Below are 15,264 nucleotides of genomic sequence, written 5' to 3'. Positions count from 1 at the left end.
GACTGGGTGTTTGCTCCTTTAAATCCCAGAAAGTTCTGAGTTAGACAAATAGCACAGTGAGTGGGTAGGATGCATGCCTCACACAGAGCAGACCCAGGTTTGATTCCCACCATCCCATATGGTTCTGCAAGCCTGCCAGGAATAATCCCTGGGTGTAAAGCCAGAGTAAGCCCTGAACACAAGCAGTGTAGTCCATAGAAACAAGCAAACAAAAAAAACCAAAGAGATAAAGACAAACAAATATAAATTTCAGAAAGTTATTTATTAGGTGAACTCACATGTTCAGAGGCAGAGTTTTTGGGGCTGCCCAGCCATTTCCCCAGTGGAGTTGATACATGAGTGGAAGGTTATTGGGCTGGATTTGATTTGTTTGTATGAAAAAAGAGACAGAAATAATTCCCATGGAATGACTTAAAACTACAAAGGGGTCGGGGCCGTAGAGATGGTGCAAGTGGTAGAGCATTTGCCTTGCATGCGCTAACCTAGGGACAGACCACGGTTCGATCCCCCTGTCCCATAAGTTCCCCCAAGCCAGGAGTGATTTCTGAGTGCATAGGCAGGAATAACCCCTGAGCGTCACCGGTGTGGCCCAACACCCCCCCAAAAAAAACCCACCAAAAAACAAAACTACAAAGGGTCTAACTATCCCTTATATCTTAATTTTTTTTTTTTTTTTTTTTTTTTTTTTTTTTTTTTTTTTTTTTTGGGCCACACCCGGTGACGCTCAGGGGTTACTCCTGGCTATGCGCTCAGAAGTCGCTCCTGGCTTGGGGGACCATATGGGGCGCCGGGGGATCGAACCGCGGTCCGTCTCCTAGGCTAGCGCAGGTAAGGCAGGCACCTTACCTCGAGCGCCACCGCCCGGCCCCATATCTTAATTTTTATTTGATTCTAAAAATAAATTTCAGGGCCAAAGAGGTAGTACAGGCTGTAAGGTACCTTGGACATAACTGACCCTGGTTTGATTCTTACCAATGCATCTGGTTCCCCCCAAAATTGCCAGGAGTTTCACCTGAGCATTGAGCTCCTGAGTAATGCAGGGGTGCATGGCCTCCACGTCTCCCAGCAAACAAACAGATGTAAATTCCAGTTAAGGTCACAGTCTCCCTAGGAGAGAAAACCAAGTTTCAGAAGGGGATCTCCTGTGTTCACACAGGCACAGGGGTTCTCGATAGATTGGGAACCATGCTCTTCTATAAGCCCAGTTAAATAGTTCTATCTTTTCAGCTCTTCTTCCATGAAACATCTATCTCATTGCAGTAGCTCTCTTGCTCTTCTGCCTCATCCAATCTCACTGTCTATCTGTGGAATCTGTTTTAAAAATAGCTCTGTTGGGGGTGCCTGCCGATGGCGCTAGAGGTAAAGTGTCTTGCAAGCGTTAGCCTAGAATGGACTGCGGTTCGATCCATCCCAGCATCCCATATGGTCCCCCAAGCCAGGAGCGATTTCTCTGAGCTTTTAGGCCAGGAGTAACCCCTGAGCGTCAAATGGGTGTATGGCCAAAAACCAAAAAAAAAAAAAAAAAAAAAAAAAGCTCTGTTGGGCCAGAGAGATAGCACAGCAGTAGGGCGTTTGCCTGGCAAGCTGACCCAGGACTGATGGTGGTTCAAATCCTGGCATCCCATATGGTCCCCCATGCCTGCCAGGAGCGATTTCTGAGCAGACAGCTAGGAGTAACCCCTAGCACCGCTGGTGTGGCCCAAAACAACAACAAAATAGCTCTGTAAATTTTTGTGACACAAATAGTTCTTCCTCTCTAACGCTCTCCCAGACGTGACCTGATAATAGTGGTTGCAGATAGACTTTCAGAGAGGAGAGGTCCTATAGAAAGTCTCTGCTCTCAGCTGTAGTTTCCTGGCTAGCTAATGTTTGGCCAGGATGCTTCTAAGCTTTGTTTCCACTTCAGTTCTTCAACTTAGGATCCTAGTTAAAATCATGCTTCCCCTAGAATTATTTTCCTCTAACATAATTTTTCCCCTTAAAATTCTCCGCAGGAATTTCCCCCCCTAAACATCAGTGTTTTTAGTTATCTTTAGTTGCATCTATTCTCCCAGTTTTTATTGAGAAATGATGATCAAACATCATTGTATAGGTTTTAAGATATACGGTGTCCAGAGTGTGATTTGCATACATTGATTTACATATAAATAATTAGCATAGGCTCACTGATTGCTTAATAGATCATCATTAGCCAGTAGTTCAGCTATACACTATCTCCTCAGAAGCAGTAAGAATGGGGGGTAGAGGAAATAGGTACAGCAGGTAGGGGTGCTTATCTGCTGACACAACCTGGCTTCAATTCCCAGCACCTAATATAGTCCCCTGATCCCAGCCAAGAGTGATTCCTGGGGCCGGAGAGATAGCATGGGAGGTAAGGGCGTTTACCTTTCATCAGAAGGTCATCGGTTTCAAATCCCGGCATCCCATATGGTCCCCCGTGCCTGCCAGGAGCAATTTCTGAGCACGGAGCAGGAAAAACCCCTGAGCACTGCCGGGTGTGACCCAAAAACCACAAAAAAAAAAAAAAAAAGAAGAGTGATTTCCGTGAGTACAGAGCCAGGATTAAACCCTGAGCATCATCACAGGGGTGTGGAACCATCCCTATAGTCCCTGCTCCCAAAAGAAAGTTACAATCATAAGAAGTAAATAAAGGTGGGGGGGAAATCACCTGATGCTGAGAACCCATAAGAGTCATTGTTTTGTTTGTGGGGGTTACACTCGATGGTGCTCAGCCTTGCTGCTGGCTCTTCACTCAGGGACCACTCTTTCATAGGACTCAGGGGACCAATGTGGTACTGGGAATAGAACCGGTTTGTGGCGAGCGGAAGTACAAACACCTTACCCACTGTATTTTCCTTATGATTCCCCAAGATTTATTCTTCTAGAGAGCAACTTTCCTATCTATCATTCATCTTTGTTAGGTGGCTGTCCCATTATATATGATGTTCCATTATATAATGTCCCCATTATATATGACATCCAACGGGACTTAGTTCTAGAGGTATGTGCCTCCTGGTCACTCTCCTTCCATTCTTCCTCCCCTGCCTCAACTGGAGTCATCACAGGTTTATTATTATAATGCCAAGATGTATAAGCAAGGTCTCTATAGCACCCCTACCCTGCATTCCCCTACAAGTTTCTTACTTACTACAGTTAACTTTCTTAGAAAGGAATGAATCAAGAAAGTGAGTTCCCAGAGCCCTCAGTATATTAAACATGGACCTGGCATTTCAGCAGTAAGAATTTGGACCAGTCATTCTGGCCCTCATTTTCTTTGTCCTTTGGGTATTATTATTATTATTATTATTATTATTATTATTATTATTATTATTGGTTTTTTGGGTCACACCCAGGCAGCGCTCAGGAATTACTTCTGCTCTACACTCAGAAATTGTCTTGGCAAGACTCGGGGGGACCATATGGGATGCTGGGGATTCGAACCCACCATCCTTCTGCATGCCAGGCAAACACCCTAGCTTCCATCTTCCATGCTATCATCTCTGGCCCCAGTTTTCACACTATTTTTTAACTATTTTTTATATCTCCAAATGAATTGAATATATATGCTTGGCCCTCTCACTCTGTCTAAATTTTGATAATTTTTGATAATCTCATTTGCCTTTGTGATATACCAAAACAATTTGAAGTAAATTTGTGCCTGCAAGGAGGCCAGCTGGAGTGGTGGGTGAGAAACTGGGGAGCAGTGGATGGAAGGAAGTGTCACAATTGGGTGGTGGGATTAGTGTTGAAACATTAAATGCCTGAAACAACTGTATTAGGAACAATATGGTAAATCATGCATTATCATAATTTAAAAAATCCTACCAAAAAAAAAGTGTACACTTGCAGCCCACATGCAGGAGAGTAGACCTGAGAAGAATATATCTATAGGGCCATTCACTCTGTAGTATAGTGTATGAGGGGGGACAGTGTGAGTAGTTTTGTTTTTTTTTTTCATTCTTGTGTGCGTGGTTTTTGTTTTGTTTGAGTAGGGTTTTTTTTTGTTTGTTTTGTTTTGATTTGTTTTTGGGCCACACCTTGTGACGGCTCAGGGGTTACTCCTGGCTATGCGCTCAGAATTTGCTCCTGGCTTGGGGACCATATGGGGACAACGGGGGATCGAACCGCGGTCCGTCCAAGGCTAGCGGCAGGCAAGGCAGGCACCTTAACCTTTAGGCGCACCACCGCCCGGACCCTGAGTAGTTTTTGTTTTTAAGAGAGAGAGAGAGCAAGAGAGCTCTGATAATGATCTAGAATTGGAGATATTGTTTGTGGTTTAAAGGTGCCCCTACTGATAGTGACTTTGGATTTATACAGTGACCAGTTGGGTTCATGGAGGGTGTAATGACCCCCATGGGACAGATCTAGTTTGCCTTATGGTGTGTCTCGGGAATGCTTCTCTTTCAAAGGACTATGGGTGGAGTTGCTTAAGGGGAGGAAAAAGAATAAAAAAAAGTGAGTTTCTAGAGCCCCATCACAGTATTGGTGGCATTACGCCTGGTATTTCAGCAGTAAAAATATTTAAATGGTGATGGTGGAATGAACTCTGTCATGTGTTAGCTCTCTCACCATGGTACAAAGTCAGAAGAGCACACATTGATCTTTTTACACTTAAGATAAGCAGCATCAAGGCCTTAACTAACAGTATCTGACATTTTGATCTTGCAGCAAGAAGTCCAAAGTTTCTTAGTTGTTATGGCTTTGATTTCGGTGCCCTGGATGCTTTTGATCAAGCCTTTTATTCTTAGAGCCAATCATCGGAAATCCCAGGTAAGGAACATTCATTTCAATTTGCTCTTGTGGGCAGGATTGGGGCTCCTTGTGGAGAAATGTAGAACATGAAGAGAATTTTGGACACATAAGAGTCTTGTTGCTGGAGAAAGGTGTGATTACTACTAGGAGTCTCCACTATGAAGTGGAGAGAGAGGAGGGCAACCTTGAGAAGGGAAGTGGGGTAGGGAAGAGGCAGGAGCCTTGAGAAAGACTGAAAGTCTATTGCTTCTCTTTCTCCCACCTTGTTCTCTTAGGGAAGTGCCTGGGGGAAATTTAGGACTTAAATAAATGTGCTACGAGGACCTGCACCATTCAGAACCTCATGTCTCACAGCCACATGAGGCAGCCATCAAACGACACCTGGCTTCCACTTGTTCTGCCCAGTGTGGGAAATGACTCCCCCACCTGTGTTTCTCAGGTGTTTCCAAACTGGTACAAGCCTTTGTAGCACTGATAGGATTCTTTGTCTTTAGAAACTCGGCCTGTCCTTACTTCAAAGGCTAGGGCACTGCTGACTCACCTGAAACCCAGGATTCTAGAACAGTGGCTTGCCTTGCTCTTTGCATTACATACAAGAACTGTTTCAATAATTGCTTATTTCAAAACGGTAGATTTCTTCTTTCCCCCTGATGGCTTATTTGGGGTGAAAAGAAATCAAGAGGGTTTTCTTAGGCTGCCATCTTGGATGAGATCTCTTAAATGAACTCTGGGTAAGAGGAACTCCAAAGCTTGTGTGGAGGGCCACCTCCTTGGCTGTGGAATGTGTGACCATTGGTTGGTTTTTGAGACTGTTGAATAGGGTCTTGATGACGAGGGTCTGCTAAAAACACAGATCTATAGACTACCGCAAGCTGCCCTATGCTACTATGTCCTAGCATTGGACTCTGAATTTAAACATACATTTTTACAAGTTCTGCTGAAGATTTATTTATTAAGACAGGAGAGTAGGACAAATTTTATTTAGGATTTTTTGTTTTTTTGGGGGGGTCACACCCAGCAGTTCTCAGGGGTTACTCCTGGCTTTACACTCAGAAATGGCAGGCTTGGGACCATATGGGATGCTGGGATTTGAACTCCATCCTTCTGCATGCAAGGCAAATGCCCTATCTCCATGCTATCTCTCTGGCCTCTTAGGAATTTTATAGAATGGTATATAACTTAAGATTGTCAAGCATGTGACTTCACCTTATATACGAAGCCAGGATGCTTCAAAGTTTAGGTGTAGAACTGCTAAGAAAAAAAAAAAAACAGTATGGGCTGGAGAGAGAGCACAGCCGTAGGGCATTTATCTTGCATGCAGATGATTTGAACAGATGGTGGTTCAAATCCCGGCATCCCATAAGGTCCCCTATGCTTGCCTAAAGTGACTTCTGAGCACAGAGCCAGGAGTAACCCCTGAGCACTGCGAGGTGTGACCCAAAAACAAACAAACAAACAAAAAGAGTTGATCACAGTGCTGCTAGTGAAGGGTCTGTGGCTCTAGAGAAGGGAGCCAGTGTTCTAGTGAATGTGGCCTTTCCCATCAATTTCTATAATGCAGGGGATGACTGTAGCATTTCCTGCCCACAGCTACAAGCATCTGTGATGGAGGAGGATACCACGGAGGGCAGGGAGAGCGACCATTCCAGCCCACCATGAACTCAGCTCAGAAAACCTCAGCAGATGCCCACAGGGACCAGGACAACGAGCACGAAGGAGAGGTATTTGGGACTGTGCAAGTTCCAGGCAGAGACTGGTCTGTGGATGGTTCATGGAGACTGTCAGTGAACATGGACTGGGGTCAGGAGGGTTGGGTGACACAGTTGAGGAAAGTCTTCTTCTGGTTATGTCTTGGGAAGTGAGGAAGTCCCAGGGTTGGGGACCACCTTCAGGGATTAGAACAGCAGCTACTTACATTGCCCTTGGGAGTGTCCCTGAAGGCCCCATCCTCACTGATCAGTATAGAGAAGTGAGCCGTGGTGCCAGTGACACAGAAGAACCTCAGGTCCTTTCCAGTAGTGATTCTAAAAGCAACAAAATAACAGTCTAGGGGGAAGAAGCTGAAAGGATGGGTTTGGTTGGGGCCCAGCCCCCTCCCCCACACCAAACTACACACACACACACACACACACACACACACACACACACACACACACACACACAGGCACAAATACACAGAAAACAAATGCAAATTTCACACAAACACATTAAACTTGTACACAAATAGCACACACACACAAACATACCACAGAACACACTCAATATATAAACAACACGGGGCCAGACACAAGCACAGCAGCAGAGGCATTTGCCTTGTATGCAGCTGACCTGGGACAGACCAGGTTTGGATCTTCGGTATCCTATATGTTCCCCTCAGCCTGCCAGGAGCGATTTCTGAGCACAGAAAGCCAGATAACCCCTTCGTGCCACCAAGAAGCTGCATGTGCCCCCCCAAAAAACAACAACAACAAAATACACAAACACACACACCATAGACATACAAATACAGAGTAAAACAAGTGAAAACCACACACAAGAGGGGCTGGAGAGATTATGAAGATAAGGCATTTGCCGTGCATGCAGAAGGATGAAGTTTGAATCCCCGGCATCCCATATGGTCCCCCAAGCCTGCCAGAGTGAATTCTGAGCGTAGAGCCAGATGTAGCCCCTGAGCATTGCCGGGTGGTGACCCAAAAACAAAAACAAAAAGGAGAGAGAAAACCACACATCAAACACATGAAATATATATACAAACACACAACACACACACACACACACACACACACCCAGCCACTGGGGTTTGTTGTCTCACCTTCTTTGTAACTTTATCTGCTTCTCCCCTAATTCTGGGTTTGTTTCTGTTTTCTTTTCTTTCCGGAAGTAGCTCCTCCCCTTGTGGTCCTTGCCCAGCCCTGGCAGCTGTTTTTTTAAACCCCCCTAGAGGAGGACCCCACAGGAGTATGGGCCCAGATGTGGCCCATGCTAATTCTGGGGTGGGGACAGGAGAAGCTCCCATGAAGCCCTGATTAAGCTCTGATAGTTCCATGTATGCTGATGGGGAGATGGGGGGGCAATTGAATTACTGAAAAATCATGAAATTTCAGCTCATTCCAGGTGGGAAAAGTTTTTCTTTGCATTCCCAACTGTAGTTATTGACTTAACCAGTAGACCTTACTGGAATGGAGGGGGGTTATCTAGAAGCAACCATGTATCTGTTGGACTCAAGGCCCACCCTGTACAGTGGCAGCTGTCCTCATATCTTTGGTACTGAGGATCTTCCAGAATCATCTGGAATCTATCCTGCCCACTTTCTCCTGTAAATCCCTTCCTTTGCTGCCCTGCCATGTTCTAGATGCTCTTATTCTTCCCAGCAATAGCCCTGCCCTGATCCTCGCACCAGAATAAGATACAGGCTGAACCTGCTTACCCTCAGGGTTTTCTCATCATCAGGATTAAGGCAAACTCAATTAGAACTCTCTTATGCTGTCCTCCAAGAGACTGGTGGGTCTTGTGTGGGCGAGGGCTGGATCCAGTGTCCCCCAGATGGGCTGGACTCCAGCTCGCTCTCTGGTCCCATGGCTCCCTTTTCTTACCACATGGTTGCTCTCTCTTGGGGGTGACCAGCCCCCATTGGATATCAGGTGTCTGCCATGAGTCACCACATTGGGCACGAAGGAGCAGGTGTGTGTGTGTGTGGTGTGTGTGTGGGGTGGGCTGGGTGAGTGGGGGTAATAGTCAGGAATCATGGGGACATTTCTTTCCTGTGGGAGAATACTGAGGGATTAAATGGGCCTCCCAAGAGTCAGGACAAAGCCAGGACGCCTCATTGGGAAAAGGCTCTTCCCCCACATTGGCCCTGCTTCCCGTCCTTGCTCTCCCACCACCCCTTTGAGAGACAGAGGACTGGGCTTTGCCCAGAAGATAAACAGCCAGTGCTGGGCTTCTTCTTTCATGGAGCTTGAGTGCCCCTCTTATTCCCCCAGTACACCCCCCCCATTCTTTTCTCTGCAAATTCTTGCCCTTTCTTTCTTGAGTTTCTCCTAAGGTGCTCCGGGGATACAGGATATCTTCTGGGACTCATCACTTTCTCCTACTGGGAGTTCCCAGTTCCATTTTTTTCCTGGTCTTTGGCTTCTTCGCCTGTTCCACTTCTCCTAGCCTGAGTCATGGGGCGTGCTTGTGTAGATAGATACTTACATACATATATATATACATATATATATGAGTAGGCACATCTGAGAGATGGCCATACTGTCCTGACTCCCATTTTGTCCATTTTGGGTCCCCTGGACTTTGTTCCCCTGCTCAGACTCAAGAAGCCTGGGGTGACTGTATCCCTAAGGTAAGAAATCCCTCTCTTACACCACCACCACCACCACTGCCCACTGCTGCCTTCTCAATTTTTGTTGTGGACTCCTTGGCCTATATTGTAGGACAGGAGTGGCAGGGCAGCACCAAGTGCATGGGGGACAAAGAGAATCAGTTGTGATCTTGGCATGTTTTCTTTCCATCATGCCTGGATTCAGAGTTACCAACTGATTAGCTGTGTTTGCTTATCCCTTTGGCCATGCAGTTTTGCTAGCTGATTATTATTCACCCCCATTTTGATTTTTCCTGCTACTTCTCTACAGCTCCTTCTCTGCTTCCACCCCCTCCTTTTCCTTTTTCCTCTTCCTTAGGGGGTCCTTTTTTCCTGCTGGCTCGCCAATATATTCTCATACTCAGGTTCATTGTGACTCTCAAGAGAAGAGAAATTCATGAGAGGCCAGGACTCTCTCTTCCAAACAAAGTTTTATTGAGTTAGGGGGGGTTGGGGAAAGATGGAGGGTGGGGCATTCATGAAAGAGAGAAGAGAAAGTATAGGAGCTAGAATGTCATGGCTGGCTCTTTGGCACTTCCAACTCTTCCCAGGGAAAACACCAAAAGATGTGAATCTATGTACTAGCCATTCACTTTTAGCAGTATATTATTATTTTCAACTAGAAGTTGAAAATCTAGATCTTATCATCGGGAATCGGTTTTTCATGTCTCTTGCATGAAAGGATCTAATGAAAATAACACTTAAAATTATTTTCTGCAGTTCAACCTTTGGAGACGTCTTGTGCATCAAGCTATCCACACAAGTTGAGTACAGTCTGGGCTGTATTTCACACACAGCTTCTTACCTGCGGCTTTGGGGCCCTCAGCCTGGCCCCATGCACGGAGTGAAGCTGCCCCTGGGGGGTCCAAGTCAGATGCATCGTACTTGTAGGGAAAGTGCCTTCTTAAAGTTCCTTCTGTCCTGTTTGCGTGAAAGAGAATGGCATTTCTCTTTCTCAGGAAAGACTTATTTTTTCAGTGTGTCTGGCTTTATATTGCTGCAAATGTTTTTTCTTTGTGTAGTGTTCCTATAACCAGTTGCCACAAACTCAGCAGCTTAAAATTGCACAAAATTTACCATCTTACAATGTGTACAAAACCCAAGGGAGTAAGAAGGGCTGTGAACCTTTCAAAAGCTCCAGGGGAAAGTCAGTTCTTGCCTCTTTTGATTTCTATGAGCTTGCGCTACCTTCCTTAGCTGGGAGTCTCCTTGGCCATCTTTGCTAGCATCCATCATCACATCTTCTTTTTCTCTAATACTCTGTCCTTCATTTTATAAAGACACTAGTGGGTTTGAGCATGTAAACTACCCAGATTAATCCAACACAATCTCTTTCTATCTTTGGTTTATATCAAAATGTGCTGATTCTTTGATTATAGGCCTGCTTTAATGGGGACATTGCAGGGAGAGGGGTTGACTAGACTCCCTCCTAAGCCCCAAACATAAAGGTAGTTTATGTGGAAAACCATAGATTGATTTTCATTTTGCTTCTGTTCTGCTACTTTAGCTGAGAGACTAGTCGTTCACTTAACACATGTGTGCCTTGGCTTTGTGTTTCTAGCACTTTGCTTGGTGTATTAGTCAGTGTCGGCTAAAAATGTTGCTGAAACAACCATCCCCTAAAATCCCAGCTGCTTAAAAACAACGTAAATGCACAATTTAGTCACATCTGTTTCATTGGTGCTACACCAAGCCCCAGAGTCTTGCCCTCAGCCCTGTGCTCAGTTCAGGGTGAGCTCTGCTTGGCTGGTCAACCCTGCTTGCCCAGTCTATAGTGTGCTCTACTTTTGATACATGTTGAAAGACCTACCAAGTGGGAGGAAATTTTCACCAAGATAGACCAACTATCTGGGTATCTGTTGGCCATCATTTTCATTCTGAGGACTCTGCCTTCAGATATTCATCTAAATCTATCACCTCCCAGGAGTTCCATCTCCAAACACTAATGCTTTGGAGGTTCAGGTCTTTGACATGTGAATTTGAGATGTGGAAGTTAACGTAAATGTTGAATTCATTTAAGGTCATTTTACATGCTTTTTCTTTGAAAAAAATATTATGTTAATTGAATATATTCTCCTTGCCACCAATATAGTTACAGTTGGTTCACTTACATCGGTGACTAATTATGTTACCATGTCTCTGTCCCCTTGTGGGAAACTCCTACATTGTGAAGAAAGCTGCCAGGGGACATTTTGTGCAAGTGATTCAGGTCTACATGCCTGCATCTTTCACCTGGAGTGAGAGTTGTTCTCTTATTGGATGTATAGATTCAGAGTTAGAGTCCTAGAGGATCATCTGTACTGGCAAGAGAAGTCCCGGTTTGAGAATGTGTCTCTTGCCTCTTGCAGAACTGTCTGAAGTGCTCTGGACCAGTGGTGATGAACATTGGCCTCAGCCAGCGGGGTTGGGGGAGGACTCGTTGGGTCTTCATTATTTTTGCCATCTTTGCTGTGTTAACAGTGGCCATCCTTCTTGTCATGGAGGGTCTCTCTGCATTCCTGCATGCTCTGCGGTTGCACTGGTAAGTCAAACTCTCCAAGAGACACTCCATGTGCTTGGGAGAGGGAATCTGGGTTGCAGGGCCAGCCAGCTGGTTTCCATTCCCCTGTGGTGTGGTGTGATAGCAGCAATGTACTCTTTTTTTTTTTGAACCTTAGTTTAGTCAGCTGTCGGTGCATTATTAAATGATTGGATATACATATGCATACACACATGTCTATGGATATACATATATGCAGTAGGTCCTTAATAGCATCTCTTTTTTCCACATCTTCTTTTTCACATTGATTAGCTACAAAGGATGTCATTGATATTAGAGGGGAAAAAAAGTTCCAGAATATGATTTGGGGGTTCACACTAGAGGTGACAAGGGACAATATGCATGCTAAGGATTAAACAAGGGTCATCTACATGCATGGCAAGTGCCTTCACCCATGTACTTACTGTTTCTCTGACCTCTCATGTCCCTTCTCCCATTTTCCCATTTTGCATCTGTTCATTTGTTGTTACAACTGGCCCCAAATAATGGACCGGGACCATTGCTGGCAGGAAAACTTACTCTGAAATTGGTTTACAGAGGACATGCTAGCCCCAGTTAGAGTTTCTGACCATTGTTGCTGAGTGCAGGACATTCTACCAATAGCATAGGAAAATGGACATGGAATATGGAGAAAGCTCCCCCAGTGATGGAACACTCATGTCAGTCCACTGTGGGCCATCAAAGTTTCTGTTTCTGATCCAAGTCAACTTTCAGCTGCAGATTTCCACTGGGGCTGACATGAGCTTGCAGCTATGCAAATTGTGTCCATTTACACTGTCGTGTCCCCCTCTCTCTGAATCACAAGTTCCACATCATATTGAGGAACTTTCAGCCTCTGCTACCTTGAATTATCACATCGTCCTCATCTTCCTGGCATCAAAGGAAGCCCATCACCCAGCAAACACAAATGAGCATCCGTGATTCTTGGGTCTGAAGCCAAGGTTCAGCTGCAGACATGTTAATGCCCCAATGTGAGGTCAAGTGGACATGAGAAACCAGGTCCAGCATGGCTCTGTTCCTCCCCAGCTCATCAGATAGTTCTGCATTTAGGGCTTTTTTGCTGTTGGGGTGGACTCTTCTGTGGTTTGTGGAGCCACTGGCAGAGGGTTGGGAGGAAGTCAGGAGGGAAGAGGTATTGTTAGAAAATTTCCCGACACTTTCCAGGCCTGTGTTTGAACCCACCCATTGCTCTGCTACTTCCTTCTGGCAGCAACCTCCAGCTGATATGTGTTCACTTGCTTTTTCTTGCCCTCCAACAACAGGGTAGAGTTCCAGAACAAGTTCTATGCTGGAGCTGGCTACAAGTTTTCTCCCTTCTCCTTCAAACTCATCCTGGATAAGACTGAGGAGGAGGAATAGCTGCACGGAGAGGAGTGGTCAGTCTTGCCTTTTATGCCTGCTCATCAATGAATGATTGTTCTCCGTGGACTGGAGGCAGGAAGTCACGTCTTACTAGAATAAGCCGGAGGATTTGATAGGACTTATTTATGTCATGGAGAAACTATGTCGAGATATGTTGGCCAGTTACTCATTTCAGCCATGGGAGGGGGGTCCTTCAGAGTCTATTCTAAACTGGATTGAAAAATTGGGGGGAGGGTTTAAGGAGGGGGAGGCTGAACTGATGTTTTCTGTAATCTCTTGCAGTATTTAAGTAAATAAACTTCTGGATTCTTTGTGTGTGTTTTCAAGCCACCTTTCTTCAAAATTGCTTTTTGTGAAATTTAGCACGTATAATGGCTGGTCAAGGCTGAACAATAGAGTTACTGAAACTAATCTTGGGGGAGGCTCATGCTCTTTGTGTTCATTTCCTCCTTCCTCATACACCTCCTTTCCTTGTCAGGGGGCTAAATTAGACACATTAGAACTTTCTCAGGGATTTGTACCCCAGGTGAGGGAAGAATGGAGAATGGGCCCTGTTGTGAAATGGGCTGGCTCTGAAGGTGTGTCTGTATCGTTCAGCTCCACAGAATGTCAGTTTAGTTTCATGGTGCCTTTTTTGTTGTTTTGTTTTTTTTTTTTTTTTTTGGTTTTTTGGTCACACCTGGCCGCACTCAGGGGCTAGTCCTGCCTCTATGTCCAGAAATCGCCCCCTGCAGGCTTGGGGGACCATATGGGATGTGGGGATTCGAACTACTGTCCTTCTGTACACAAGGCAAACGCCTTACCGCTGTTTTATCTCTCGGCCCCTTTTATTTTTTTATTTTTTATAATATCTTTATTTAAGCATCATGAACACAAACATGTTTGTAGTTGAGTTTCAGTTATAGAAAAGAACAGCCCCCTTCACCAGTGCAATCTTCCTACCACCAATACCACCCCCCCCACCCCTGTCTTCCTCCTCCTCCACCCGCTCATGGTGTCTGTTTTCTGTCACTGCACAGTAGATGGAAGGCACTGAAGAAAGTTTTGTTGACATGAGAAAGTTCTGGAAAATAGTCCCAGGAATGAGTTTCAGAAAGGAGATCACTACAGTCTACCCTCAGAAATTCTGAACTACTCTGCCCAAAGTTTTGTCTCACAGCACCTGAGTTGGCCAACTATAGGCCGTGACTACCTGAAGAAACTTTATCCATCTTTTTTTTTTTTTTTTTTTTTGTCTTTTGAGTCATACCTGGCAGCTCTCAGAGGTTACTTCTGGCTCTATGCTCAGAAATCGCCCCTGGCAGGCACAGGGGACCATATGGGATGGCGGGATTTGAACCACCATCCTTCTGCATGAAAGACAAACGCCTTACCTCCATGCTATCTCTCCGGCCCCTTCATCCATCTTACTTATAATCGCTTAGGCAAACCTCACTGGTGGAATGAAGTTGTTGATCTCATCAGTGTAGTACTTTATAGTTTACCAAGCATTTTCACATGTATCTTGTTCTCAAGAAGATTCCAAAAGATCTGATCAAAATCAAAGGGATGTTTTGGGCAGGTCTTCCTTGTTTCTCACAACCAACACAGGACAGATGGCAGTTCGAATCCCTACATCTCATATGGTCCCCCGAGCCTGCCAGGGGTGATTTTTGAGCACAGAGCCAGGAGTAACCCCTGAGCACTGCCAGGTGTGACCCCAAAACAAAAACAAACAAACAAAGACAAATTTATATGAAAGAGTTGCAAATTTATACTTGGTAAAAGTTTTCTTAACAATCCATTGCTATTTCCAGGCCAAACTTTGGATATTATATCTGAGGTAAAAATTTAGTTAGCAGTAGCAAATCACTCAGAGTCCCTTAGAGATTCCCAAGTCAAGGGGTGCTCAGGAAAGCATTCCTGTTCTTACCCTAGAGCATTTCTGGTCTCCATCTGCTATGGCTGTGTTAGTCCAGAAGGGTTCAAGAATTTCTCGGAATTCTCTCAGGAAAGTGTGTGCACGGAATCATCAGATAATGAATAACAAGAGCCATACACAGTTGTGCAGGAGAACAACATTCTGGTTTATTACACAAATATTGGGTATATATGGAGGGTTTTTGTCAGTCACAGTTTTTTATGGTATGTAAAAAATTCTCACATTTGTTTCTTTGCAAAGTAAAACATACCTCTCTTGTTAACAGAAGCTTTATCAGTATACACTGTTTGATCTTCAAAATAATTCACATTCACAGGCCTCTAAGTGGTT

At 44.9% G+C, this 15,264-nt stretch overlaps 1 protein-coding gene across 1 annotated transcript in view; it reads left to right on the top strand.

Annotated features, from left to right (window-relative positions):
* ATP6V0A4 (ATPase H+ transporting V0 subunit a4) overlaps positions 1 to 13,131 on the top strand; it is a 47,739-nt gene extending 34,608 nt beyond the window's left edge. The window contains 8 exon segments of the mRNA XM_049774419.1: positions 4,669 to 4,770; positions 6,343 to 6,403; positions 6,406 to 6,473; positions 9,833 to 9,874; positions 9,876 to 9,981; positions 11,461 to 11,483; positions 11,485 to 11,633; positions 12,914 to 13,131. Of these exon segments, the coding sequence (XP_049630376.1) occupies positions 4,669 to 4,770; positions 6,343 to 6,403; positions 6,406 to 6,473; positions 9,833 to 9,874; positions 9,876 to 9,981; positions 11,461 to 11,483; positions 11,485 to 11,633; positions 12,914 to 13,010 (648 nt within the window). The 3' untranslated portion in view covers positions 13,011 to 13,131.
* The last annotated feature ends 2,133 nt before the right edge of the window (positions 13,132 to 15,264 follow it).

This window comes from Suncus etruscus, chromosome 1, assembly GCF_024139225.1.
Source record: "Suncus etruscus isolate mSunEtr1 chromosome 1, mSunEtr1.pri.cur, whole genome shotgun sequence".
Lineage (NCBI taxonomy): Eukaryota > Metazoa > Chordata > Mammalia > Eulipotyphla > Soricidae > Suncus > Suncus etruscus.
Note: the sequence above shows the minus strand (reverse complement) of the source record. Positions and strands in the feature narration are given on the sequence as shown.